General features: G+C 36.0%; 1 protein-coding gene across 1 annotated transcript in view; it reads right to left on the reverse strand.

The window, feature by feature from the left end:
• Positions 1–334: 334 nt before the first annotated feature.
• Positions 335–27,491, reverse strand: part of LOC113057218 (uncharacterized) — a 30,261-nt gene continuing 3,104 nt past the window's right edge. The window contains exons 2-8 of the mRNA XM_026224445.1: positions 22,478–23,274; positions 10,685–10,849; positions 7,161–7,329; positions 6,383–6,513; positions 5,378–5,499; positions 2,756–2,859; positions 335–1,569 (exon numbers count right to left, since the gene is read on the reverse strand). Of these exons, the coding sequence (XP_026080230.1) occupies positions 2,766–2,859; positions 5,378–5,499; positions 6,383–6,513; positions 7,161–7,329; positions 10,685–10,849; positions 22,478–23,274 (1,478 nt within the window). The 3' untranslated portion in view covers positions 335–1,569; positions 2,756–2,765. The remainder of the gene's footprint in view (positions 1,570–2,755; positions 2,860–5,377; positions 5,500–6,382; positions 6,514–7,160; positions 7,330–10,684; positions 10,850–22,477; positions 23,275–27,491) is intronic.

The raw sequence follows: 27,491 nt of genomic DNA on the forward strand, positions 1-27,491 counted from the left end.
CAGTGCTCCTTTAGGTAACACTGAGACTGAAGGAAAAATTAAATGCTTTTGAGTTTCCTCAAAGAAACTTTCATTCATTAGCAAAACTTTTATGGTAGTGTATCTGTATAAACTCTGCAAGTGAGTGCAAATATTGAGTGAGAGAATGCAGTTTCTATGTGTTTATCAGAGAAAGGAACTCAAAGGTTTTTGCAAGAGAACATGAAAACTTTAAAATATGATTTTGCCCTCGCATTCATCCTCCCTTAAGAGTCCCTGACAGAAGAATAAGGTCTCTTTTTAAGTGCTATTGAAACAAATCTTTCATGAAAGACACATTTAAACTATCTGAGGTTATTTAGAAAGATCATATTTATTAAAAAATACATCTGAATAACAATGCAATATGCATATTGAATTATTCCGTCCATTTGGTACACTACAGCACAAGATAAGTACAAAATCTCTTGGTCTTGTCTTCTGTCAAAACAAACACACTGCCATACTTCAGCTCAGTTAAACACCCAGTAAATCACCACAGTATACAGTGACTATGAATTAAGTCAAGTGTACATCAAAAGACAGTATTATACGGAGGTTGTGTTTTAATACACTTTATTAATTTAAAGGGGTCAATTCATACATCTTTTATTTACGTTTTCTCCCTGAGGTAAACTCTAGTAAAGTTTCATGACCATTTTACAGCATTTTATTCTGCGTTTATGTCTTTGAACTTGACAGGAAGCCCATTTCAATTCATATTTTCAATTCATATTTAAGGACGATATTTCAGGTTCAAACTTAAGGCATGCTTAAGTTTTAAAGAGGCGGAAAGTCACACATTATATAACATCAGAGAGGCGAGCTGCGTACAGACCTGACAGAAGTCATTTACATGTTATCATAAGCCCCATCATCACAGCGATATATGTCTCTAGATAGAGGATTTCAGATGTGGGAACGTCTCTTATCCACTGTCATCTTCACATATGATCCATGCATCATGGATGCATACATGCATATTTGTTATATATCTGTATACACACTTACACATGGCAATTATTATAATAGTGGTACAAAATGATCTATAAAAAGATAAAGCATGCATGTTCAACATTTGTTATCATGTGGATGTATTTCAAGTATTTTACAATTAGGACAGCATCTGATAAATTGTCCTCCAAGAAATTTACATTAGACTATACATAAGGATTTTTTGTAATTCCCTTGGTCTGTTCACATTCTGTAAATCATGTCCACGTTTATATTGTCTTTAACAGTACCTCATTAGCTGACTAATCTAATGAGTGCTTCATCTGAATTAATGACATTTACAGAAATGCCATGTCACACAAAACAAGCTCCATCAACAGGTCAACTTAACACTTTAATCAACATTTAAGCATCTCTCTTGGTATTATATATACCAACTCTTTTCTATCATATCTCCAATCCTATTCATTGTTTTCTTGTGCATTTCTCTCCCATCTTGTTCCTCAATCTGGAAAACCATCTGCAAATGGCAAAAAATACCACTTTGTCCTTTGCTTTTTGGAAAAGCTGCCCCATTGCAGGCCATCTGCTCAATGTCTGATGAGAAAACAAAAGCTGAGAGTTAACATTCTGCTCATTCCCTGTGTGCATGATATCAGTTGTACTGAAACAACACTGCTGAGAGATAGAGCCGTAGTGTCCAAACAGTGCTAAAACAACAACTGACCTGGAACACAAACCATGGACATCATTGGGGACCGAGCGCTGAACGTTATGTTGTTTCTGTTTTATAATGTTTCAGTTCTGACCTCTTTTTCTTCTTGCATGGGAGTCAATGACAGCCCATATATAACCCTACGGTAAAAAGTTATGAAATCTGGCTCAACGATTAATGGTGTTTAAATAGCACTATGAGCAGCTTAGGGGGCTCCAACTTAGACCATCTTGGATCTTTAGGTTCCTTTGGTAACTTAAACATTTGAGATTTGGCATTAAAATCATACTTCTGCTGTTTTTTAATGCAATACTTGATGTCACTGAGATTCTTTATCTTACATAAAGTGACTAAAGGATGCATTTTTATTTTAATTTACTTAACTAGTCAGCAGTTATTAGCAGTGTTGAGCAAGTTCTAATGAGCAATTAAATGCTAGCTACTAATTGTATCTTAAAAAATGCAATTATACTTTACTAATTACGCTCTATGAATTGTATTATAATTCCCATATCAACCTCAACAACTTGAACAATACAAGGATAAATATGAAACATTTTTTTTTTCTAATAAATAATGTAAAACTGAACTGACTGAAATATTTAAAGCAGTGGGATCAAACTCAGTTCCTGGAGGGCCACAGCTCTGCACAGTTTAGCTCCAACCCTAATCAAACACACCTAATCAAGGTCTTCAGGATCACTAGAAACTTCCAAGCAGATGTGAGTTGGATCTGGTTGGAGCTAAACTATGCAGAGCTGTGGCCCTCCAGGAATTGAGTTTGAGAGCACTGATTTAAAGGCAGAAGGTTAAATATATATACATGTAAAAAAAAAAAATTGTTAGATCCACTGTTGGTTTATATGGAAATTGTTTTAAACAATTTGCAATTGCATCAATAACTGTGGATCAATCTCTTTTTTAAGGACAATTACTGAATTTAAAGCAATTAATTACTAAAAATGCATTACACCCAAGACTAAAATATAAGTCTTGGTGTCAGATTTTGATCATAATTTCCATAGTTATTGTTGTAGGAATTGGCAGAGAATGTATTTTTCAGCCTACCTGAGTAATACTACTGTGGCCACAGATAGTCCAGTTTCTGATGTCCCAGAGCGATCATGGAGTTTCTGTTTGTCCTGGGACGTTCTGCTGACATCACATCCGGGCTGTGTGGAACACAGACACCGTTTTAGCAATCTTAGTAGCAGTGAACAAATTCATTGTGTATGTTAGGTGTGGATTTGAATGCTTTCCATATCATGCTAAACACTGGGACATTGCTTTAAAATATTTCAAACATGTAATACTTGATCCTTTTCCAGATAGCACCAATGAGAATTTTGAATGCCCCATTAAGTTCGTCTGAACTAATGGAAGACAGTCTGACCTGATTGTTCAAATTGATTTTTCACTTATGCAACACACTGATTATTACGGTATGAGAAAACAGAGACATGAATCACATACTGTCTCATAAAGTCCGAGTATGCATGTGGTCACTGGTCCGTATGGATATATTTCTCAGAAAATGTATCTGCTCTCGGGAGGAGAGTGCATTCAGCATAGCTCCCATATCTCATCTAATGAGTGAAATACACGGGGAATTCGCCTACTCCCACCAGCATACCTCCGACCTGACACTGCAGCCCTCAACTATTCATCTGAGTCCGTGCCAACATGTGTGTGGGAACGCAGCTCACTAGTGGAATAGGTTGAGGATCAAGTTGTTGTTTTTTATTGAAAGAAAATACATTTTTCAAGACTATGTCCCTAAAATGCTCTTCACAGATGAAGTGTCTGTAATTAGTTCAGAAAGAATGTGGAGGCGATGTTGCAATTCACTCATCAAACCTGGAACTAGTCTCTAGCCTTTTCATCCAATCAGAATAAAGAACTGAACAGTGTCACAGTATAAACTGATTTATTAACATATAGATCAATTACTAGTGATGTCCACAAAACCCATGATACTTTAGTGAGTCAGAATTGCTATAAACTAAAACAAAAAATCTATTTTGTTAGTTAAATAAACTAAAAATAATAATTCGAAAACCTTAAACTTAAAAAAATTAATAAGCCAAGTGAATTAGAAAATGTTCCTTGCCAACTAAATAAAATAAAATAAGTCGAAGTAGTAAAATGACTTAAACTAAGATTTTAATATAAAAAATAAATTGAGCACGTTACAAATAAAGGCTAATTTGCGTTAGCTAATGCTACCATACAATGTTTGGGCTTAAAAATACTAAACGATGAGATTAACATTAACATTAGATTAATAAATGCTGCAGAATTGTTGATAACACTTCAGTATAAAGATCAATTCTAATTATTAGCATGCCTTTTATTAACATATTGGTTGTTTATTAGCACTTATAAAGCACATGTTCTGCATGACCATTTTCTATATCCATAATCCTACCCTATACATATATTTAACAACTACCTTACTAACTATTAATAAGCAGAAAATTAGGAGTTTTTTGAGGCAAAAGTCATAGTTAATGGTCCATTAATAGTGAGAATTAGACCTTAAAATGAAGTGTGAGCATATTGTTTATTGTTAGTTCTTTAAACTTATGTTGAGGCTAATGAAAATCACAAAAGCACACAACAAATTTAATAAAACGTAAACTAATATTCATATATGTAAAATATAAAAATTTGTGCCGTCAGACGGTTAATCGTGATTAATCGCATCCAAAATCATCCAAGCTTTTGTTAACATAATATATGTATGTGTGCTGTATTATGTATATATAAATACACAAACATGCATTCTCATATTTCAGAAAAATTGTATGTTTATATATAAATTATCTTTATTTATAATATAAATTATAGGAAAATAATGTATATTTGTGTGTGTGTGTGTGTGTGTGTGTGTGTGTCTGTGTATATATAATATATATACATAGATAGATAGATAGATAGATAGATAGATAGATAGATAGATAGATAGATAGATAGATAGATAGATAGATACAATACAGTATATATCAGTAATAAATATACACAGAACACACATATATTATACAATTAAAAATGTTTATTTTGTATGCGATTAATCACGATTAATCGTTTGACGGCACTAATAAAAATATATCAAATAAGATATTCCAAAATATAAATAAATACTTTAATAGTATTTAAAAAACTAAAACAATACTAGACTGAATGAGATCCAATAGCTAATCAGTGTCCTGCTCTCCGCTCATTCATACAATGTGGTGCTAGTCACTGACTACCACATGAGCCCAGTGCTGAGGTATTTAAGAGGAGGCAGCGTACAGGCCAGATTAGGACGCCCTGCAGTTTAGCGTTACAGCGTGCGGTTGTGATGAGAGTCTTATCTTGCATCACATGGACACATAGTGAGTCATAACATCAAAAGAGCAGAGCCATTAGTAGTACTTGTGTTTATGATACGGCTTCCCAGAAGTTACTGTACGTGCTCCCACTGGAACCACACGACTTCAGGGCGGAGTGCTAAAGCTTTAAAACTTTTCCTTTCTGATTCATTTTTAATATCGAAACTTGACTTTTAGATATAAATATTCTATTAAAAAAGAATAATAATAAAACATTCAATGAGCCTTCAGAGGGAGATTAAATCTGAGTGTTGTTTTGAGTGCTAGTGATCTAAAACTTTTATGAACGATTGTGAAAAGCTGGATGGAGTACCGGTAAAGCTGTGGACAGGATCTCTTCAGGGAGCATGAAGACAGTCCCAGCCGGCTCTGGTTCCTCAGTTTGGTCTTCTTCACCAGTTCCTTCACCCTTCCCCATGTATAGTTCTCACTCAACTGAGATACACAAAGTTACACTGTAAAAATTATTGTAATTTTTCACGTGTAAGAATACTACCGTATAATAATTGGTTAGTTTAATTTATTTTTATGAACATCAACCTCATTTGTAAGTTGCTTTGCATGAAAGCAAAATGAGTAAATGTAAATGTTAAAGTAAATTTCCTTAAACAGTAAAAAAAAACTGTAATAAATACTGTTAATTGTGCAGTTTTTAAGTGAAAAAGAATAAGTAATCTTGTATTTTTCAGTAAAAAGCTATAAAATTGACATTCACTCAATTCCTTACATAAAACTTAAAATTTGATGCCTTTACATTTAAATAATTGTTTCTTGTTAATTTTTTTGTCATAATTGCAAAGTCATAATGTTTTTTTTTTTTTTTATTTAATAGCAAGAATTGAATCTTAAAATAAAGTGTGTTCCCATAATTATGAAGCCAATCAGTGTATTGGGATTGTTAGGAGGACATGATGGTCAAAGCCCAATGGGTAATTTTGGCCAGGATGAAGGGTTACACCCCTACTCTTTTTCGAAGGACATCCTGGGATTTTTAATGACCACAGAGAGTCAGGACCACGGTTTAACGTCTCATCCAAAAAATGGATGACTATATGATTATTAGTATATGCAAAGTTTAGAGTTTCTTTGTCGAGTGGAATATTTTGCCAGCTGAATAATCATAATCGTAACCTAATAATATGACTAACAGTCTTATTCCATTCCTGACAGCTTCATTTTTCATTTTCTTTTGAGTCAGCTTCAAGGAATTTAGAATAATGTGATGAGTAAATGTATTGTGATGTGTGAGACAGAGAGGCTTGACCAAACATTGGCTGTAATTCTGCTTCCTCTGAGAGTTGATATTTGATTGACCCACCTGTCTGTGAGGAGCGGAGAGGACCTCTGCGCTGTCACTCAGGTACTTGGCCTCTCCCTCTGTGTAGCTCCTTCGATTCAGACCCCTCCTCCAAACAGGAAGAGCAGGTTGGCAGCCCATGTCATCCCCATCTGTCCAAAATAAAAGATGCCGTTTTGTTATCATCAAAAGACACTGTGAGGAGTGTTCATAAACTATTATAAATGTGTTATCTTATCCATGACTAAACTCTAGACTCTCTGAGGGGTGTGGTTTGTATACACACTGTACACTGCCCACCAAAAATCCCTGAGATATGTTTCCTCTCTCTATATGGAATTCCAGAAATTCCGCCTTATAGCTGAAGGATTAATTTCCCATTTCTCCAGAGACTAATGTTTGGTTGCCCACCCACCTGATGGAACATGAGATGAAGAAAAGCAACCAGGAAAAACATGTCTACGTGCAACGCAGTAAGGGGTTAATCTGTTTATCTGTCTATCCATCTATTGATTGTTCTGTCTGTCTATTTATATATTCTCATATACTCTTCAAACTTGAAAACATTTTTCAACGTTCAGGCATGGCTTTTTTTAAAACCAACATTCAAAGTTTGTCTTGAACTTGAATTCATTTTTTTATTTTTTATTATGTGCTTATAAAATTCATTCCCTTATCAGATAAGCCTGCTCCATGCCTTACAAACAGTAGGGTTTTTTTCAATAGGGGCTCCAGCCAGTGTAAACACAGATTAATCTTAGCACTAAGTGTGTGACTGCAGGTGTGTTTGCGCACTGACCTCTCGTGGCTGCCCTGAGGGGGGTGCGCGTGACCTCAGGGATCGTGCTGAGGTCAGACAGTGTGCCGCTTGATGCCGTCAGGCTGTAGTGGTCACTGCGAAAGTGTCTCTTGAGCTCTTGGAAGGCCAAGCTAGCTGCTCCACAGCTACAGTGCTGCATGAAGAAGTCCTGAAAAAGTTAGTTGGAATTATTAGTGCAGATAGCAACTCGGATAATTAGGTATTTAAAAAATGAGAAGGTTTGAGTTCATATTAAGAAGCAAGAGTCCTCATTTGCTCTCTATTTTATTCTGTTGTTCTCTAGGACAAACAATTCAAATAATAAACACACAGTGATTTTTCATTCCTGTGGGGAACATTTAACTCAATTATAATCGAGACAAAATCAAAACGACCCTCAATTGCTTTTCCAGTGGGAAATTCAGTCTTTATCTGGGTCACTATTTTAAGCTTTTTCCTCATGTATCACACATCATCGCTCGGACCACCTGAACAGCTGAAATCTGCTAGTGTCATTTCCACCAATTATTCTTGTTGTTGTGGCACTATTCGCCTCCCAACCAAATGTAGAGTGTAGTAGATATGACTTGTATTTTGAATACTGTGTATTAAAATGCACTTTAAAAGTTGCCCTGACCTTTGGAAATAACATGGCAGTGTTTCTTGTCAGTCAGAGTGATAAGACGCTAACCAAATCTCTGTTTATCCAAGATTGTCCTCTTAGTTCCATTACATTAGTATCTGCGTGGTAAACACTGTCTGACTGATGAGGTGATGATGCCAATGCGGATGCTGTTTGTTAAGGATTTTATGTTGTTGTTGCAACAGTTTTTCTTTGAAAGCATCGTAAAGATTCTTGATGTTTTTGAATAGAAAGAAGCATATTCTCTGAACATGGACTGAAGATGAAAGAATTCATCTTAAATGTCCCAGAACACCAGATGCTTTGACCTGATGTGATGGAGCGTATCTGTTCATTGGATCGGTCGTGGCTGATAACTGAGGAGATCAGGGTGTAGAGCTAACAAGAGAGACAGAGGACACTACAGTGGTGGTAACTGCATATTGTCTGAGTTCTGAATGCTTTTTATGAGTACAGATGAAAGCGTGCTGTGAGGGTTTGGGGCGGGTGGGTAAAACAGTCATGGAGGAGACTGGCGAGACAGCTTGGTTCATTATAGTGGAGACTTGGGCATGTTTCAGGAGTTTCCCTGCCTTTTGATGTGTGTAACAGCATGTTGCTGCCTGTTGCTCTTTCTCCAAAGACACACACAGCCCAGAGAATCTTTAAAAGACCCAGGGAGTTCAAGAAGGGTGGTCCACAGAATATTCCTATGTGTCATAGTTTTTCTGTTTGGAATTATAAGGAATAAATGATTCAACATACTGGATCCACTGATCTTTTTTTTTTTTTCGCTCAACGATTACATTAAAAATTATTTCTGTATTTTTTGTCTGATTCTAAGAGATCATTCATTTTAAGATTTTATCAACCTGAAGAGATTTTATAAACCTGATCTCAAACTAAAGTGTGCAATTTTATAAAAATAAAATACATGATTTGAATACAATCGTTGTTTAAAGCTCCCCTAGAGGTTGAGAGCAGATACATACAAATTCATTTGAATTTGCAACAAATCAAAATGTTTTTACACTGTCGTGAAACTGTGTTGGATCTTTATACGCTGTATGTTTGTCGTGTGTAACCTCTGGGGACAGCGCAATATAAAGTTGTCTTGTCTATTTATTGTCTTTACTGTCATGCTTGCATAGTGTTACAGGACTGAATGTTGTCAGAATCATTCACTTCCAGTATTTTAAATGAATACACTCAGTTCTTATTCAGAACCTATGTTTGGTTTCTGTGAAAAAGTCTTTCTCTCTTGCTTTCTTTGATAACTTTGAAAAGCAGGCTCCCACTGAGCTCACTCACTGTGACCGTGGAAGTCTTTTCCGGCCCCAGGGCCCGAACTGACAGAGCCAGTTTAGAGATGACTCTGAAAAACCATGAACAAAACTGTTCTCATTCAACAGCACAGAGACCAGAGGCCAGGAAGATGTCTACACAATATAATTCCACAGCCTTTAGTCAGTAAGCAAAGGACAAGAGCAGCGGGAGAACTGGGGCAGAAGACGGGCAAATGGACAGCTGCATTACTTAAAATATAGGTTCCAAAAATGATATTAAAAATAAAGATTCCAAAAAGGAATTTGTGCAATATTAGAACTATTCTTCCCCAAGTTCCCCAAAAGAAACTTTCAGTGAATAGTTCTTCAAAGAAGCCTGTTTTAATACTGATTTTACATGACAATACTTAACTTTAGCTTAATAACTGAATGTTAATAAATTTGAGGGCGTTTTCAGTGAACTTTAATAGAAATGATAAGTGTTCTAAGAGTAACCTGTCCGTTTTTTTTTTACCTGTATCCGCTTTTAACAAAGATAAGTTCCCTTTAGCCTCAACATTTTGGAATTTCTAATTTTGGAGCTGTTCAAATCCAAAGGGAAAAACAAAGGTCACATTAGAAAAAACACCCATGACTCCACAAAACATTGTAAAACATGTTTTTATTTTTCCTGTGGTTTAGGGCTGATAACATTCAAGCCAGATGGACCGTCTTGTTCTCAGATGGGAAAACAAAGACGCAGTGCTGAGTTCAGATTTTTATGGGTTGCACGTTGTTAACCGAATCTGAACAACTTTATGATTAACCAGAATTCCTTCTCATTTTGGCATTTTGCAGTAACTAAATGACATAATCATTTCTGCTTACCAGCATTTTTATTTTTGCATATTTATTTTTGTTAAGTATATGTCAATGTCCATCTGCTTTTCAATCCCATCTATAACCAAAATATATTTCATGCCTGAGTGATTTTCTCTCAATGACCTACAAAACAAAGACACAGGAAAAGACTTTTGTCCTGAATAGTGTCAACACGGGACACATAAAAACAAACAAAATCCATGTGAGGGGACATCACGTTCTTTGAAATGAATACCCCATCTGCGTACAGGTCGGAAACGGCTGAACCCTGCAGCTCTATTTATTAAATTATCTTTTTATTAATCTATTTATTATTTATCAAAAACCACTAAACCCCATTAAAACCAGCTGGATTTAAACTGACACAGTATGAACCAATAATCCCTGGCCCTAGGCATCAATATAGGGCTTAACCCACAACAAATCATAAATCCAAGACGTCATCTTTCATACTCAGACCTACATCAGTGCCTTTAATCAATTTCAGATTCAGAATTATGATGTGTTTCCAAATCTTCATCTACATAAGTATATGAATCAGGTAAGCCGGGGCTCCCATACCTCCTTCTGGAGGACCACTTTTCTGCAGAATGTAGCTACAACCTACTTAACTAAATATTTCTAGTGCTCCTGAACAACTTGTTTAGCTGATTCAGGTGTGTTTCAACAGTACTGGAGCTAAACTCTGCAGCACTCAGGAGTAGGACTGGACATCCTTGAGGTAAACTCATAAAGACTAATGCTGGGATTGATACCTCTTTAGTCTTGATCACTCGGCCTTCCTTCTGCAGGCCACAGATCAGTTTCTGTAGTCGAAGGTTGTGTTCCTGTAGCTGTCCGATCTTCTCTATAAGTTGGCAGATGTGCTCTAGGTACCCCAGTCCAGAGCCCAGAGGGTTGGACTGATTGGCTTGGTTCACCTGGTTGTCGAGACAAAACAGAGACAAAATCATTTTAGTTTTCACAATAACACCAAACAAACGGGGCTGTAAACATTCACACTTGACACTGGGACTGCACCCTTGGGGAAAGACCCCCACCCCTCTCTGGACAATAGGTTGGTTCTAAATAAAGGGATTACTGGAGATGTTTATGTACACCATAGGGGGTTAAGCAATGTTTGTGGATCAAGCCAACAAGAACAGTGTGAACTGCATCCTATTGTTTGAAAGCCAATGACTCATTTGACGTGCTAATGAGCACAGAGCAAAGCCAAGGCTCTTACAGTTCATTCCAGGAGCATGACAGCATGTGTTCAGGTGGATCTGAGGTTCACAAACTAATGGTGGCAGCACCATGATCTCCTCCCGTCATTTAACACTACAAGTATTTTTACCATCTCTCTGGAAGTCTTAATGGGATTTATTACTTCTCTCGAAACACATTAGACAATGCAGTTTGCCAACTACTCCGCTGCCTTTCATTAAACAATCTGACGCATTCTTGGAAATCAGATATCATTAGACCACTGTACATCATTTATTTCAACCAAGACTAATACTGTTATGTAATGTATTTGATTTATAAAAACAAATCCCAAAATTCAAATATAGTCTTGTATGCTTGCACCCCAATTTTTCAAATGAAAGCTTGACAAACTGCATTAGAAAATGAAGATTAGCTGTTTGAAGGCGTGAATGATTGGTGGGAAACGTGTTAGGTGCTATAGTTTATTTGTTGAATCATCCTCCATCTTTGGTTGTAAAGCTGCAGATGCTCACGTTTTTCAAAAGATCCAAAGGAAATTTTGAACAAATATTTATACAATCATCAACATTCCTAAAAGTGTCCCAACAAAAGCAGGATGTGAGTTCAGGTCTCTGGCTTTTTCCCTCCGAAAGCTTTTCCGTGCCACTTACATCCAATCCAGTCCCAAAGCCCAGCATTAAGGGAAACCCAGAAGCTGAACAATAGAGGACATGACGGAGAGAAGAAATACTAGGAGCTGACATCACTCACTTCCTCACACAGAGTGTGAGATCCTCGGCAGGTCACTTGACCGTGAGCTTTTCTCATGCTTTTCTGACCTTGCACTTCCATCAAACTTCCATTATTGCTTTAAATGGGTCATATAAGATGATTCTTTATTTTATTTAATTTTATCCTGATTAGGGATGTCAAATTTCGATTATTTCCATGATCGATCGTCGTTTAAATTAACGATCAATTAATCGATTAATCGTTAACCATAATACTGCAAAATGCGTCTATTGCAGGCACGCAGTCAGCGGTATGACAGGATGTGCAAAAGCCACACACACACACAAAACGCTTTCTCACTTGAATTAAAGAGGTTTTAGTCTGAATAAAATGCTAGTAGCAGGATTATAAAATGAATAGATGCGATTATGATCATTTGATAAAATGAAGAGAGCGCGCCATACTTTTGAGGTCATTTTACTTTGTTGACAGTTTCCAATCCCGCACGGAGAACGCTGAACGCGCCTCTTTAAATGGTTTTGTGGTGCTCGTTGTTGTATTTTAAAGCACAATTGCAATGTTTTCAACTGACATTATCGTATAAAATTATCCGAAATGTGGAGCGCGTGTGACTGCGCTGCACATTAAGTGAACTACATCGGCGCTGCTGCGCCAAAACACAGTTGCTCACATTAATTTGATCCTGCTGGATTCTGTCCTAGAAAATGTCAGATTTTTAAAAATCCGGCATACAGCGCATTAGATCGTGACAGTGCATGCGTGCACACGAGGATGAGCGAGCGCTGCTTTGTCTAGATTTATTTGGAGGTTATTGCTCATGTCTCATTCGGCACAAATCGAAATGTTTCCATATTCGCAATGTATTTGAATGTTAAACTATTATTTATAATGTAAACTAGGCTTGTACTTAACACGCATTCGCATATAGACGGAAAAGATGATCCTCTTCATATGAGCAAAAACGTCCTTGGAACAGCAGAGTGGACCGGTATACTACGGTCTATTTAAACTGACCAGTGTAACCTTTTAATGTTTAGTTGACATTTTATTTTGATAATGAACAGACTGCGATGTAAGTTTGAATCGCTAGAATATACGTGTGCAGCAGGCTCCGGGGCGATCGAAACAGCTGAGACATTAAAATATATATATATATTTTCCGCAAAAGTGTTTACTTTCATTTGTGCACACTCACAATAAAAAAAGAAGATTTGTGCTCTTGTAAAATAAAGCAAACAAACAGAATGCGTTGTCATCCTTTTTTTTTTTTTTTTTTTGTGAACTTATGGAGCGCCCACACTTCTGTTTTAAATCCGTTAATCTTAATTAGCCTATTTAAGTCGGATATATTTCGCATAGCCTATTTAAAAAAAAAAAAAAAAAAACATGAAAACAAATTGTTATTTTTATGTTGGGCCTATTACTTAGTAGGCTATAAATTTTCCTTAAAGCATCCCATTTTGTCCCAGGGCTTAGAACCTGTGCCCTAGTCAGGTCCATGCAGAAACTTGTGAACGATGCTCGGCGTCACCGTTTAGTGACAGCAGTGAATGCTCCAGGAATGTGTCGGTCACAGCGCCTATTAATCGCTGTTTTGAATTCAGCAATTATTTATTTAGAAATGATAAGATTTGATTATGACAAGTGTGGTATAAAAGCTTTGTTTATTAGAGGAATAATAGGTTAACTGGAAAATGTTAGCTCGCGACCATGCTTTTGGACCCCATAGTCTTCATTTACGCGGCTTTGTTCTGGTTTGCCGGTTGGTCAAGAATTTCCACAAATTCAGTATATTTAGGCATCGTTTCTTTTCCTAAATCTTCATAGTCTAACCCTCTAATTTCCCAGGTTTATTTGATTATCTTTCGCTTTTAATAACTGTTTTCGCATCTCTTACTGTGGTCAACATGGGAAGGGAAATTAAAGATTTCATGAATTAAGAATTCGTTCGATTTATTAATTTGATCCCTTATTTCACTTAAATCATGGGTTATTTAGGGAACAAAATTAATGAAACATGGACAATTGCCACATTAATAATTCGTAGGAATGAATTAACAAGTTGTAGGAATGAATAGACTACCTGTCCTGTCACTGTGTCCCGCAGCCCTGCAAAGCGCACGATATAAAACAGTTATCTGATGAAATGATTAGTAACTACATTTCTATTGCATTTAATGTTGAAGAACTTTTATGTTGTTTCTATTTTAATGTACTTTAAAGTTTAAATCACATTAAAAGCTTAATTTGTACATTGTGAATGAATGATGATGCTTTTATATATCGTCACCGTCACTCACAGCAGCTCGCACGTGTTGAGTGCGCATGAGCCGCACGCAGCCCAACATTGAATCGGTTAACCGACCATCGATAGCCTTAATCGATTGCATCTCTTATCGACAATTAATCGATCATCGATTAATCGTTGACATCCCTAATCCTGATGTCCAACTCACAAAACATATACAAAAAAATGATAGAAGGGCTTTGTTAAAAGTAAAGCCATTCTCTGACATTGGGATTATTCATATGTTGAGTAAGGAAAGTTATAGTACGCTATAAGAAAAAAGCTAATCCGTATTGGATTTGACCAAGAATTGCATATACTTTCTTTACTTCTGTCAATAATAAAAAACAAAAAATGCTGTGTAAGCAGAGATGTATAAAGTACTAGAGAACCATACTTGAGTAAAAGTACAAGTGCTCTATCAAAAAAGTGACTTGAGTAGAAGTAGAAGTGCTCTTTAAGCACCACACTTAAGTAGAAGTACTAAAGTATTCAACATTTTTTGTACTTAAGTATTGCAAGTAGTCTATTTTAAAATTTACTACTCAAGTACTGAAAGTAAAAGTAGAAGTATTGTGTTATGTAGCTATTAAAGAAAGTAGTCAAAAGTTTGAACATATTGTTTTTACTATTTCAAATGATTAACCTAAAGGACAATCACAATTCCTTTGACTGTAACTTCTTGTAAACAAAAAACGGTTACTAGGGTTAGTTAGCCCAATTTGCAAAATGATGTCATTAATAACTTACCCTCATGTTGTTTCAAACCCATAAGACCTCAGAGGGTCATTTAGAATTTTTTGAAGCATCGAAAATACATTTTGGTCCAAAAATAGCAAAAACTATGACTTTATTCAGCATTGTCTTCTCTTCCGTGTCTGTTTTAAGACAGTTAAAAACAAAGCAGTTTGTGATATCTGGTTCGCGAACGAATCATTCGATGTAACCGGATCTTTTTGAAACAGTTCATCAAATCGAACTGAATCGTTTTAAACAGTTCGCGTCTCCAATACGCATTAATCCACAGATGAATTAAGACGTTAACTTGTTTAATGTGTCTGACACTCCCTCGGAGTTAAAACAAACCAATATCCCGGAGTAATTCATTGACTCAAACAGTACACTGACTGAACTGATGTGAAGAGAGAACTGAAGATGAACACCGAGCCGAGCCAGATAATGACTCGTTCACGAGTCAAGAACCGTTTGTGTCAGACGCGTCCGATTCGTGAACCGAGGAGCTGATGATACTGCGCATGCGTGATTTAGCGTGAAGCAAACCGACACACAGAGCGTCTGGAACCGAACTGTTTTCTTTTGGTGATTGATTCTGAACTGATTCTGTGTTAATGTTATGAGCCCATGTGCAGTCAACGCCAATGACGCCATTGCATCGAGCGCAAAAGAATCGGTGAACTGTTTTCTTCAACTGGTTTATTGAATCGAACTGTCAGAAAGAACTAACGTTACTGGTCATCCGAAAACCGATGCAACCGGTTCTTGACTCGTGAACGAGTCATTATCTGGCTCGGCTCGGTGTTCATCTCTCTCTTCACAGCAGTTCAGTCAGCACGCGCAGTGTCGCTTGATTCGCTCAGTGCCAGCTTCATCAAACCTGCCATCTACAGTTCTGGCAGTGGTTTGTAATGGAATGATTCGTAACATTATTATAATTGTAACGAGTAACGATGCCGCACATAAAAAAAATATCGGAGTAAAAGTATTAAACTCAGCGAAAATATGTACCGAAGTAAAAGTGGAAGTAGGAGAAAAAAATAATACTCTAGAAAAGTACAGATACCGCCTTTTAGTACTTAAGTACAGTAGCGAAGTAGTTCTACTTCGTTACTATACATCTCTGTGTGTAAGCGAGATGCTTGTTTGGTAAGAAACCCCTTTGAGGCTCTTTCAGGCTTAGAATTGTTTAGATCATGTGAATGAACTAGTCTTTCTCTCATTTATTGGAAGCTGGACAGGTGGCACATACCAGGTGTTATCTCATAAAACGACTACCAGCTTGATGTTGGGTAACTAGAGGAAAGAATCTTTGTTAGGCCTTTATGAATGCAGAAACATGCCAGATCTTATCTGCTTCCTCTGCCTAGGATCCCCAGTGACCCAGGAGAAGGGAAGACACAAAAGTTTGGGAAAGCCCCACTCCCTTCCTCCCCCTCCTTCTCCCCTCAATGTGAAAGAACCTGGGTTTCTCACGTGCATTTCTTCACAGACACAGAAACAAAGTGGGGAATGTTGTCCTATACAAAAAAAGAAAACATGGAGATCATTTTCTATAAAGCTGTTAACACTTACATGTGACATTGTGGTTATTGATATTGAATTGATGGTGTGGGTGGGTGGATTTTAGCTCTCTATGCTGTGAGGATGTGGTTTTTCAACCAAACACTGAAGATCAAAATAAACTGAGGAAAACAATTATGCATATGCCTCTGGGTTGAATTGCAAGAACAATATTTTTCTAATTACATAAGCTCTGTATTTCCAAATGTGAGGGAATATATTATAAAGCCATTCAGGCGTGTCTGAGAAAATAATCCTGTATTATTTGAAATATTCACTGGGTGAGTTATAAAGCATGACTTAGTGGAGAGGAATGAGGAACCATATGTGGGCTGTATTTATAGATATAGGAAAAGGTGTTTTATAGAGGAATTTCTATCGTCTTAAATGCTGACAAGAACATTAAAAATGGTGCCTATAACATAAGGTTTTAATGCATTTTCAATAAATGTATGTATGCATTTACACATTTTATGTGCTTAACAAATTATGTATAACTCCTCTGAAAACCTAATAATAATGTTACATGTATATTGCGTTTTTCTTGGTACTCAAAGGGCTTTACATGGGGTGGGGGGTGGGGGGGTCTGCCATGATTTTAAAACCATGGCAGACCAGAGACATGAAGACAGTATCAAACAATTTTCAACCTTATTATCCTCAAAGATATTAGGAATATTTTATATATCACTTAGCCCTATATGCCATCATTGCAGTGCTACATCCGTTTTTTTTTATATATTCATGTAGAATGTATTCATATTGTGATATTTATTTTGTGTATTTATTTATATTTTTCCCATTTTCATTTTATGTTTAGTTAGAACGAACCCTTTGTCACATCCCAGGACTGTTTGTTGTGTTTTCTTCCCTCATGACCTAGTTTCCCCCCATGTCTGATTGTGTCATTAATCTCACCTGTGTCTTGTTAGTTTTTCCTCGTTTGCCTGTGTATTTAGTTCTATTCTGTCCTGTGTTCCCTCATCCAGTGTTAATGTTGAGTCATGCGTGTGTTACCTGCCTGCCTTCTTTGGATACTTTCTGTGTGGATTGATTAAAAACCGTTTACATTCATCTTCTTCTTTGTGTGCTATTTATACACCTTGACACCTTTTTTATTCTTTTATATATATTAGAATTGCTAAAAAAAAAATATCGCATCACTGTAAGACAACACAAAACACAAAGATTTCTTTAGATTCAGTCGATTACTCCAAATTTGTCCTATTATCACCCCACACTTTGACCTCAGGTGACCCTGGGAGAGAAACAGAGCTTGTGTTCTTCTTGAAGTTAGCACTAACGTTTCATTTATTGTACTGGCAGTTATAAGCCTAATGCAAAACTGAGAACTAATATTGTTGGCTGATATGAAAACAAGCTTTGTGTATTTATCCAAAGATGTCCTGCTAGACCAAGAAGATGTGTTGATATTCTGTGTTTTTCTGTGTATCTAAAAGCCATTGAAAATCGTTCAAGTGTCACGACCCGTTACATCACATTTCGGGGTGTCAGCCAAATGTTTGAGGCTGGATATGGTGCACACAGCGTCGGTCTTCATGCCTCATCTATCACTAGATTAAAGCCTCACACTCTTGAAATATTCACTTTATGACTGTTTACTTGTTACAGCTGAGGAATTCAACTCTAGCCGTCCTGGGGGTTGCTGAGGGGGGCAATAAGGGCAACAGCAATTACGCAGTTTTCATTCCTCCCTGACACCATATTTTCCTCTGCTTCGCATCCATCAACTCGGACTCAAAAATGCTTTTAAAGTCTCATAGACCCACTTATAGAGTGACTCACATATGCAGGCTAGCTGACAACCAGCCAAGCACATGCATTTGATTAACACTCAAATGTTTTTTTGTAGAATTCCAAATCCATTTTTAAATATTGCGAATGAGCCTGTTATAGGCTACATTTCTACAGTCTGCTTATTCACTGACCAGTATCTGACTGTTCAGGCCCATTTTGACTAATTTGATTGAGCTTTCATCAATCAATAATAAATTAAAAGAGTTCTGAGAAATGGCTGTACAAAGGAGTTATGAACTGCAACCATGACATGTTTCGGCATCTGCTCGAAATGTGTGGTGTGGTGGCTGGAGACATTAGCCTCTATAATATTGTTCAGTCAGTTTACTTTGTCTAATGAAGAAAAAAATCTAACTGAAAAAAGTCCTGTCAACGGAAAGCTTTTCATCCCTGCCTGTGTGTAAAAGATTCGAGTTTAATCGTACTCAATGTGAACTTGTAGTGTACATCAAATCTTAAAAGTATATTTAAAACAAAATGTACTTGCAGATAATGTTATATAATGTATACTTAAAACGTGACTTTCATAATGGTTTCTTAACACACTTAAGTAGACTTTTAAAAAGTCCTTTTCATTATAATGTCAAATTAAAAGTATTATTTTAAACTAAATTACTATATTTTAATAATATTTTGTCAGACTATAAAGTACACATATTTTGATGTGTTGTCTATCATACCGAAGTACATGGAAATTACTTATAATTTTAACTGTAGAGTATCAAAATTACAATCAAAGAAAATATTAAATCTTTAATTACAAATATAATCATGACATGAATACAAATGACAAACTGTTTTAGTTTACCATGAATGCTATATATATATATAATGTACTTAAATCCTACTAAAATAGGGGAAAATTATTCAACTAACTGCATTTAACAAGAATAATAACAAGAAAATAATAACATTTTCAAATAACATGTCTGGAAATATATATTGTCTGGAAATATATATAGTTTGCATATTCTTAGACTTTTACACTTAAATATTCTTAAATGTAAGTATATTAAGTCTGTAAAAAGTAATAAGTGTGTGAATATGTATCTGTTTCTATTCAATGTTTAGTTTGAAACAAAATTTACAAAGAACATTTTTTATTTTTGTGAACAGCTCAAGCCAGCAACTGCATATGCTTTTTTTTTAACAGGGATATGACTCTCTTCAATGGAGTCCAAAATACATAATTAAACATTTTTTAAATCTTTTGTGTTTCATGGTGGTAGGTAAATGATAAACGAATTTAGACTAACTATCTTCTTACAAAACATAGTACTCTCAGCTCCATTTAACACATTTACTCTGAATCCATTCTATAGATTTTCCCCCACAAATCAATACAGAAGTTATGAAAAAAAGAGTATTCAATCAGTCTGTTATGATTGGCATACGCCTGCTGTACATTTAAATCTTCCTACCCTCATAAGTTGGGAACACATCAGATTAGAAATGAGAGGGAGAGAGGTCCTTTGAAGTCACCATGTTTGAAGCGGATGGGAAAAAAGCTCATGGTCCCTTTTCAATATCCTCTTCCTCAGGCCACAGAGCTCCATTTAACAGGCGAGGGAATTTGCTTATTAGCTTTGGTGACAGGTGATGATGATGGCCGAGTTTACCGCACCGGCAACCTGTCATCGTAGCTCCCATAAAGTCCACCATTCGTCAAAAAACGTCCAGTCACTGACCACCATAAGACCTAGGAGCTATCAAAGAGGCATTATTTGGCTAAATATGTGAGTAATTTGAGCTATTTGACACCTGTTTGATGCATCCAGGGAGGCTTGGACGAGTATGGCGGACCGAGGGACACAGTCCAGATGAGAGGCATTGGCTGTTCCAGCTGTAATCGCTGCTGCCATCTGCATGCTCTCTCAACACAGATGAACAGGTGCTGTGTGATGTGGCGGCCACGTTAAAAGGGAAGAGATCTGTAGCGTATCCCGCTCTACATCCTCTGATCTCTCAGTATACTGTACTCCAACACACAATCTCACTCATTGAGCTTTTATGGCTGCAGTGGTTATCAGCAATTACATAATTAGATGCACCACATAGATGCCACAGTCCCTAAAAGATTGCATTCAAAGCATGAACTGTATTTGTTAATACAAACGAAACAGTTCTCAACTGGTGTGTGACACAAAAATTAAAGATGGGTTATTATTGGCTAGCAGAAAGCATAAGAGAAAAAAATGCTATGATGACTACATAGGCCTACTTGCCAGTGTTGTGCCTTCATCATTAAAACCCATGGGAAAAAACTATAAAGGTAAAATGTGACTCAGACTATGTTAAATACTTGTTCCCATGTAACAAGGATAAACATGGTTTATGCCAACCACAGCGTGTTTGTGTGGTGAATTGTTGGCTGCTCGGAGTTTAAAAGGAATTTAAGACACATTTAGAAACCAAACACTGAAAATGCAAACACAAGCTTTTGATTTGAGTATCTCTAAAACAAAGCAGCATGGTCTGAACATAATTCATTACATTTTAATGAACTCAGTATTTATTTATATTTCATAATATTCTTTATTCAAATCCAAAAGAACTTGTATTTTGGACAGAAACAATAGTTTGTTAAAATATGGGTAACACTTTAGAATACTGCTCCATCGTTAAAAAATAATTACATAGGAACAAATGACTAATGCACTTTTAACATTCTACTATTGAATAACAAGAAACTCTGATTAATGATTTAGAAATCAATAGTGCACAGTTGAACGTGGTAGTTCACTATTAGCTAATCAGTAACTACTTTTTTGCTGCTATATACAGGTTGTAATTAATGCAAATTATGCATAATGTATAATTAAATTTAATCCCACTGGCCACAATAGTGACGGTAAACAAGGTTTTCATGTCTAAAGCTGTAAAAAAAAATTGACTGCCTGTGTTATAGTGCATTTTCTGCAAAAATGGAAGAACAAAAATAAAGGGACTCAATTATATGCAGTTTCACATGTTTAGTGCAAACTGACACATGACCAGAGCAGTTTACTTCCTGTTTGCCTCATGAGAAGATCATATGAGAAGATAGCTCCAAAACAAAAGGCAAGTAATGACTCAAGTATTACAAATAATTAATATTTATAAACTACTTATTACCTGGATCAGTATTCTAAAATGGAAAGCATGATGAGATATGTCAAAAATATTCATATAAATATTAAAACGGTTTGCTGCTTGGCAGCAAGCTGAGGTGTTCCATGTGCATTTTCATTTCAGAGGCAAAAAGCTGAAAGAAGCCATTTCTTTAGGGGGGATAAACTACGGAAGCATTGCTCACAGGAAAACATTTATCCTGTTTTCCTTTTTAGTCACTGTATGGACATTCAGTGATGAGCTGATGACGTCAAGTTGCAGAAAGACCGTCATTATAACTAATGAGAAAGGATGTGTGTGTTCTTCTAAACTGTAAACAGAAGCTATTAATTTTACCAGGTTGACAATGTGTGTTTCAGTCTGACACTCTAAGACATCTCTTAATGCAATTAGGATAAATAAAAAATAAAAAATCCTGCATATTTCTCAATCTTTAATAAGCTTTTTCTATTGGTGTTTTTTAGATTATGCTATGTTTAATATTGGTAAACAATCATTGTGATTTTTATCGACAGGAAGAGTATTTCACTCATATATTTAGAAATGTATCTCTGAAACTTAATTTCAAAGTTACTATTTACACTGCTTGTCTCTTGATCGCACTGCAAAAATATAAACAGGTATTGATCAGCATTTTGGCCTCGCTTTCCATTAAAAATAGGTAAACATTCTGTGAAATGTTTACTTCGATTTTATATACATTTCTACATATCAGTTGCATGTTTTTTTCTTATTTTATGCATAAACTTGGATAAAGTCATTAAAAAAGATTTTAAAAAAATAAAATAAAATCATATATATTTTAATATACCAAATATGTAAAGTACAGATTTAGAAAATGATTTATATATATATATATAGTGCGTGCCTTGTTTTTGATATTTTTTCATTATGATTTTTTTATTTTTATTAATGTTGCCATTCCAATAAATGCTGTGTGATGCATAGAAGTGAGGAAAAAACATAATAATGTTCTTGTTTATATCACATTTAAATATTTGCAATAAGACTGACCATTGTTGTTTATATAAAAGCAGATGTAACACTATGACGTCAAGTAAATAACAACAAAAGAATGTAAACTGTTGATTACCTCACTTAGCCTGCAGCACTCTTCCATGTACTCATCCAGACTGTCGCTAGTTGTACTTTTCCTCAAAGGCCGTTGATGAAATTCAGGTCCTGTTTTGCCATCATAAGCTTCTATAGAACACTGACTCCTTGACATTGTGTCCTCAGCCATTGCAGTGTCTGTTATTTCCTCCTGTGCTTCCATGATTTCAATGGCATCTTTACAGTTCTCCATGGTATTCCTCAGGGTTCTGTCCTTGGACCTCTCTGAATCTGCTGTGATGTCTATTAAATCATTATCAACATTCTCTTCCTCTGTTCTGTCTCCCAGGATGGTAAGAGTGTCTTGTTTAGCACACTTAAAAGACGTTTGTTCAGTTTCTAAGAAGACTGAACTGTCTTCAAGAGGATTGTCAGCAGGTACAAGAGAGTTCAGGTTGCCAGAGTCACATGAAGACTCCCTACTGTGGACCACAAAGCTTTGCTCTGAACCAGTTGGGGTGGATGGAGACGTTGCCCCACTTGTCATTTCTACCCCAGAGTCCTCAGATTCAAATTTATACAATCTTGGAAGTTCAGAATCTGCAAATATAGAAGATAGATAGTCTGTTTTTGGTTCAGGCACAGTTGTCTCAGGAGCAGTGCTGTGGACAGAGATCACCTCATCAGCTTGGAGAGGTTCTGTGTTATCCTGCTCAGACATTGAAATGGAGATGGTTGAAATGGAATCCTCAACATTAAGCAGTTTCTCAGGGACATTGTTGAGGAGCTTCATTTTTGTCAGCACAACATCATTATCCAAAACAATATCCCCTTTGCCTGCAGAACAAACAGAAAGAGATCTGAGTCATTTTATACTTTCACAATATAAAATGTACATTTAGCAGACACTATGATCCTAAGCGACTTACAGTGCATTCAGGCTATTATTTAGTTTATTTATTTTTATCAGTATGTGTGTTCCCTGGGAGTTGAACCCATTACCTTTTGTGCTGTCAACACAATGCTCTACCACCGAGCCACAGGAACATGTAATTTTCAAATCATAAATTTGTTCAAAAATGTATTTATTTGAACTGTATATTTTCTGTGCAACTACCACCAGATGGAGTTGCGAAAATAATTTTTATTTTCAAACTGGTTTATATTTTCATATCACCACAAGAGCAACAATGTTTCCACTTCCCTGGGAAATCAGCCAACTTCTGGATTTATAATTGTGTCTAATCATTGAACTGGGATATGTAAAATATTTTCAAATCACAAACAAATTACAGACTGCAGTAGTAAATCTAAATTTCTATTGCATATTTTAGCTCTCATTATTCAAATTTTATAAAAGCATCTGTATGCAGACATACTTCCCTGTACCAAAAGAAGAGTGCTTATCTCACTATAAACATTCTTTAACATCAGTAGTCCACAAAAGCCCCTTTCACACGTCGGACCCGCAATATTTCCGGAACATTGCCGGGTCGCCTTCTGTGAGAAAGCAACCACGTCCCGGAATTGATTACCGAATTGAACCCGGGTCGGGGACCTAGTAACATTGGGGGGTTCGACCCGGGATGAGCGCTGTGTGAACAAAAGCCAGATCTAATTCCGTGTCGAAGTGATGACGCGAGTTATCGCGCGACTCTTTTACCGGCTGTTTTGAAGGAAGATCAACATTTGCGACGAAAACATATGTGCAAACTGTAATGAAGCAGAGATCAGTTAGTTCTTCACTTTCCTCGCTGATGCAGAGATTGTTTGCTTGCTTCAGTGAAAGTATAACGTGCCTAGCGTTGTCAACTCGTACATTACACGTCACGCGCTGATGTCACGTGTCGTTACGGGATCTTCAAGGGTTGTGTGTGAAAGCACGCACACATACCGGGTCATCACTGGCAGTGTGAAAGTGCAAAATCTAGTGACCAGGGACCAATTGCAGGAACACTTTACGCCTGTATTTGCCGGAATGGCAGTGTGAAAGGGGCTATAGAGTCATAAAGTCATGTCTTGCTCTGAACTTTGAGCTGTGCTTTATCTTAATGCTATTATGAGGCTCAGCTCTTTCAGTGTACTGGAAATCTGATACATTTCAGGTGTCATTCACTTCAAATCTCACTCTCCATTGTAAGAGTCTGTGCTTGCACTTTCAAATTCAAATAATGTTGATTAAGGACTTCTGAACACAATCCTGCACAAATCTCTCTTTGCTTATGATTATGATTATTTTGCTTATGTACAGTGCTAAACAATGGTGAACATGATTGTCAGGAGGAGGTGTGAAGAGAAACTTGCCGTGGGATGGAAATAAATGGTTAAGTAGATGATTCACAGGATATTCATTCAGAATATGTTTAGAGGAAATGCTTTCATTCATTTACATACTGTGAGGACATTAACAAGATTTCTAAATAGCTTTTAGTCTTCACAGATTCATCACAGGGATACAACGTGAAATTAGAAAATGAAATACACTGAAATATCACGTCATGAAGCTTTGAAAAATATAACAATAGTAACAACTCTAGCCATTCCCAGCTCTCTCGTAAGGTCTAAATTATGTTTTTGTATGTCACTTTTATTAATGATAAACATACCCATGTTTTTTGTTAGAACTTAATTTGTGATGATTTTTCCCCCAGATCCGATAGTGACTGTGCAAACACTGATAGCATTTCAATTATGTGAGATCTGCTGCTGCTCCAGGGGTTTTCCCCCTCATTCAAAACAGTGCCTGTGTTTTTGCAGTCCTTTCTCATGGACCATGTGTACACAACACCTGGACTCCAGTACAAACCTTTTCAAGATCTATTTCAGATAGACTTCATTGTTCAATTTTATCTAAATGAAAAAGTTTCCCTCGTAAGGCATCAAGCTGTGATGTTGATTTTAACCTAATTCTTTCGTGCTAACCAGGTGTAATTCAACACGTTTTCTAGAAACAATATTGTGTTTGTTCATAACGAAAGCAAAATTACATAAGAAAAATATTTTAAAAAAGAAATATATCTAATTTCTGTAACATATCTGTAGTGGACATGATGCCATTTAAATATTAAGCATAATACATATATATAATGTCCATTCAGCACTATTAAATACATAATCTTAGATACTTTCCAATGATTACATACAAACGGTCCCAGCATGAAAGCCAAGCATACAGTAATTGGAGCCCTCTACATGAGCCCTCTGATCATAATTTAGCTAATTTACTTCTACAGGTCAATTAGACCGACCCATTGGGTCAGTCTTTCATACAGCAGTGCTCTCCAGCCGAGACTACAGAACTGCTGATGGTGGGATATTTTTGATGCCACTCAGTAGGAGCAAGTAGTCTGCATCGAAATCCCCCTGGATTTTCAATTAACATCGCTCAGACATGGCCGCTTTTAAAGAGAGATCAAAAAGCCTTCACTAGCCCCTGGCAGCTAGGAATGTAAGTAATGCTAAGGTCCTTCATGCTGCAGAGTATAATGCATTCACAATAAAAACAGGTCAATGATAGTGTTGGCGGGAATCAAACCCCACATATTTCTGGTCTTTATCACTATGGAGTCTGCAAATTTGTACTGGGAATTATTTCAGGAGTAAAATACAGGTACAACACTACAAAAATCCCTACACATCTACAAACTGTCAATCTTCTGTACTGCCTTGGTAAAACAGAATGGTGACATAAGTCAAAATGATTACATACAAAATAACTAATTTATGAGATAAAGTCATAATGGCATTAAAACGTCTATTTTTACATGTCATATGATTATAATTTTATGTCATAAGACTTTTTTTTCTAATTTCTAATTCTGCATTTTGTCAATTTTGTTAATTATAAATTCATATTAATCAGTTTGCCAGTTTGGACTATCTCATAATTAATTACTTCACTTGTTGTAATTTTGAAAATTCAGATCATTTTTTTTATTATTTTTATCTCAGGATTTTGTATTTTTATATCATAATTTTTAATTACTATGTCATAATTTTGACATTTTGTCTTAGAATTATGACATTATATCATAATTGACTTTACCTCATAATTAATGAATTAGTGTGTTATAATTTTTACTTTTTATATAATTTTTACTTTTTATCTCATAATTATGTAATAGTAAGTAAATTTAGATTTTTATTTAAAAAATTTCCTTTTACTGTCATAATTATTGTAGTATGTGGTAACTGACTTTTATCTCATAATTATTACCTACTATGTCATAATCGACTTCATCTCATAATTATGACTTTATGTCATAATTTTCATATTCCTGTCAAAATTTAGTATTTTTATCTCATAATTAATTATTATCTCAAATTTACTCATAATTATGGCTCGGTATCTCATAGTTTTTAATGCAGTAATTTATCATTTTTGTCACTCAACTTTGACACTTCATGTAATAATTTTAAATAAAAGCATGATTTATTTTTCTTATATAGCAGATTTATGAATGTATTTATTATTTGTCATTTTTAGGCAGCACTGTTAGTCACGTCACACCTGCAGTAGTGTTTTTCTTCAGGGCCAGCAGAGAATATTTTTCACTGTCTACAACTGGCAAGTGCCTCACATTTTTGAGCTGATAAAATACTCTGTTCACATTCAAGAATCCTGGAGTCATCTGCTCCGGTGTATTTTACAGCTGCACATACATTTGGTAAAACACACTGATATGTCCCAGGTGGGCATGGCGATGTTTTCAAGGCTAGTCTAATAAATATTTAATTTGAGGAATTTCTGGGAGACTTAACTGCTCTAAACATATTTTGTCAATTATCTGTCCTTAAAGGGAGAAGAAAGTCTGCTTGAATTACCAAATGTTGCTGTTATTCATTTGAGATGAAGAATGTGAGGATCATTAAGGGCCATCGATAGAAACATTCAAAGGGATGAAATGTGAGGATTTCACAAGCTTGAACCAGAACATGTTTACTCCATATGGCCTCACCCACTCATGTTTACCACATTTCAGCACTGCTGTGTTTGTGAGTTTGGCTTTACTTCACAAAATTAGTGTCATACTCTCTTTAACTGACATGATCAG

The sequence above is a fragment of the Carassius auratus genome, chromosome 38, assembly GCF_003368295.1.
Source record: "Carassius auratus strain Wakin chromosome 38, ASM336829v1, whole genome shotgun sequence".
NCBI lineage: Eukaryota > Metazoa > Chordata > Actinopteri > Cypriniformes > Cyprinidae > Carassius > Carassius auratus.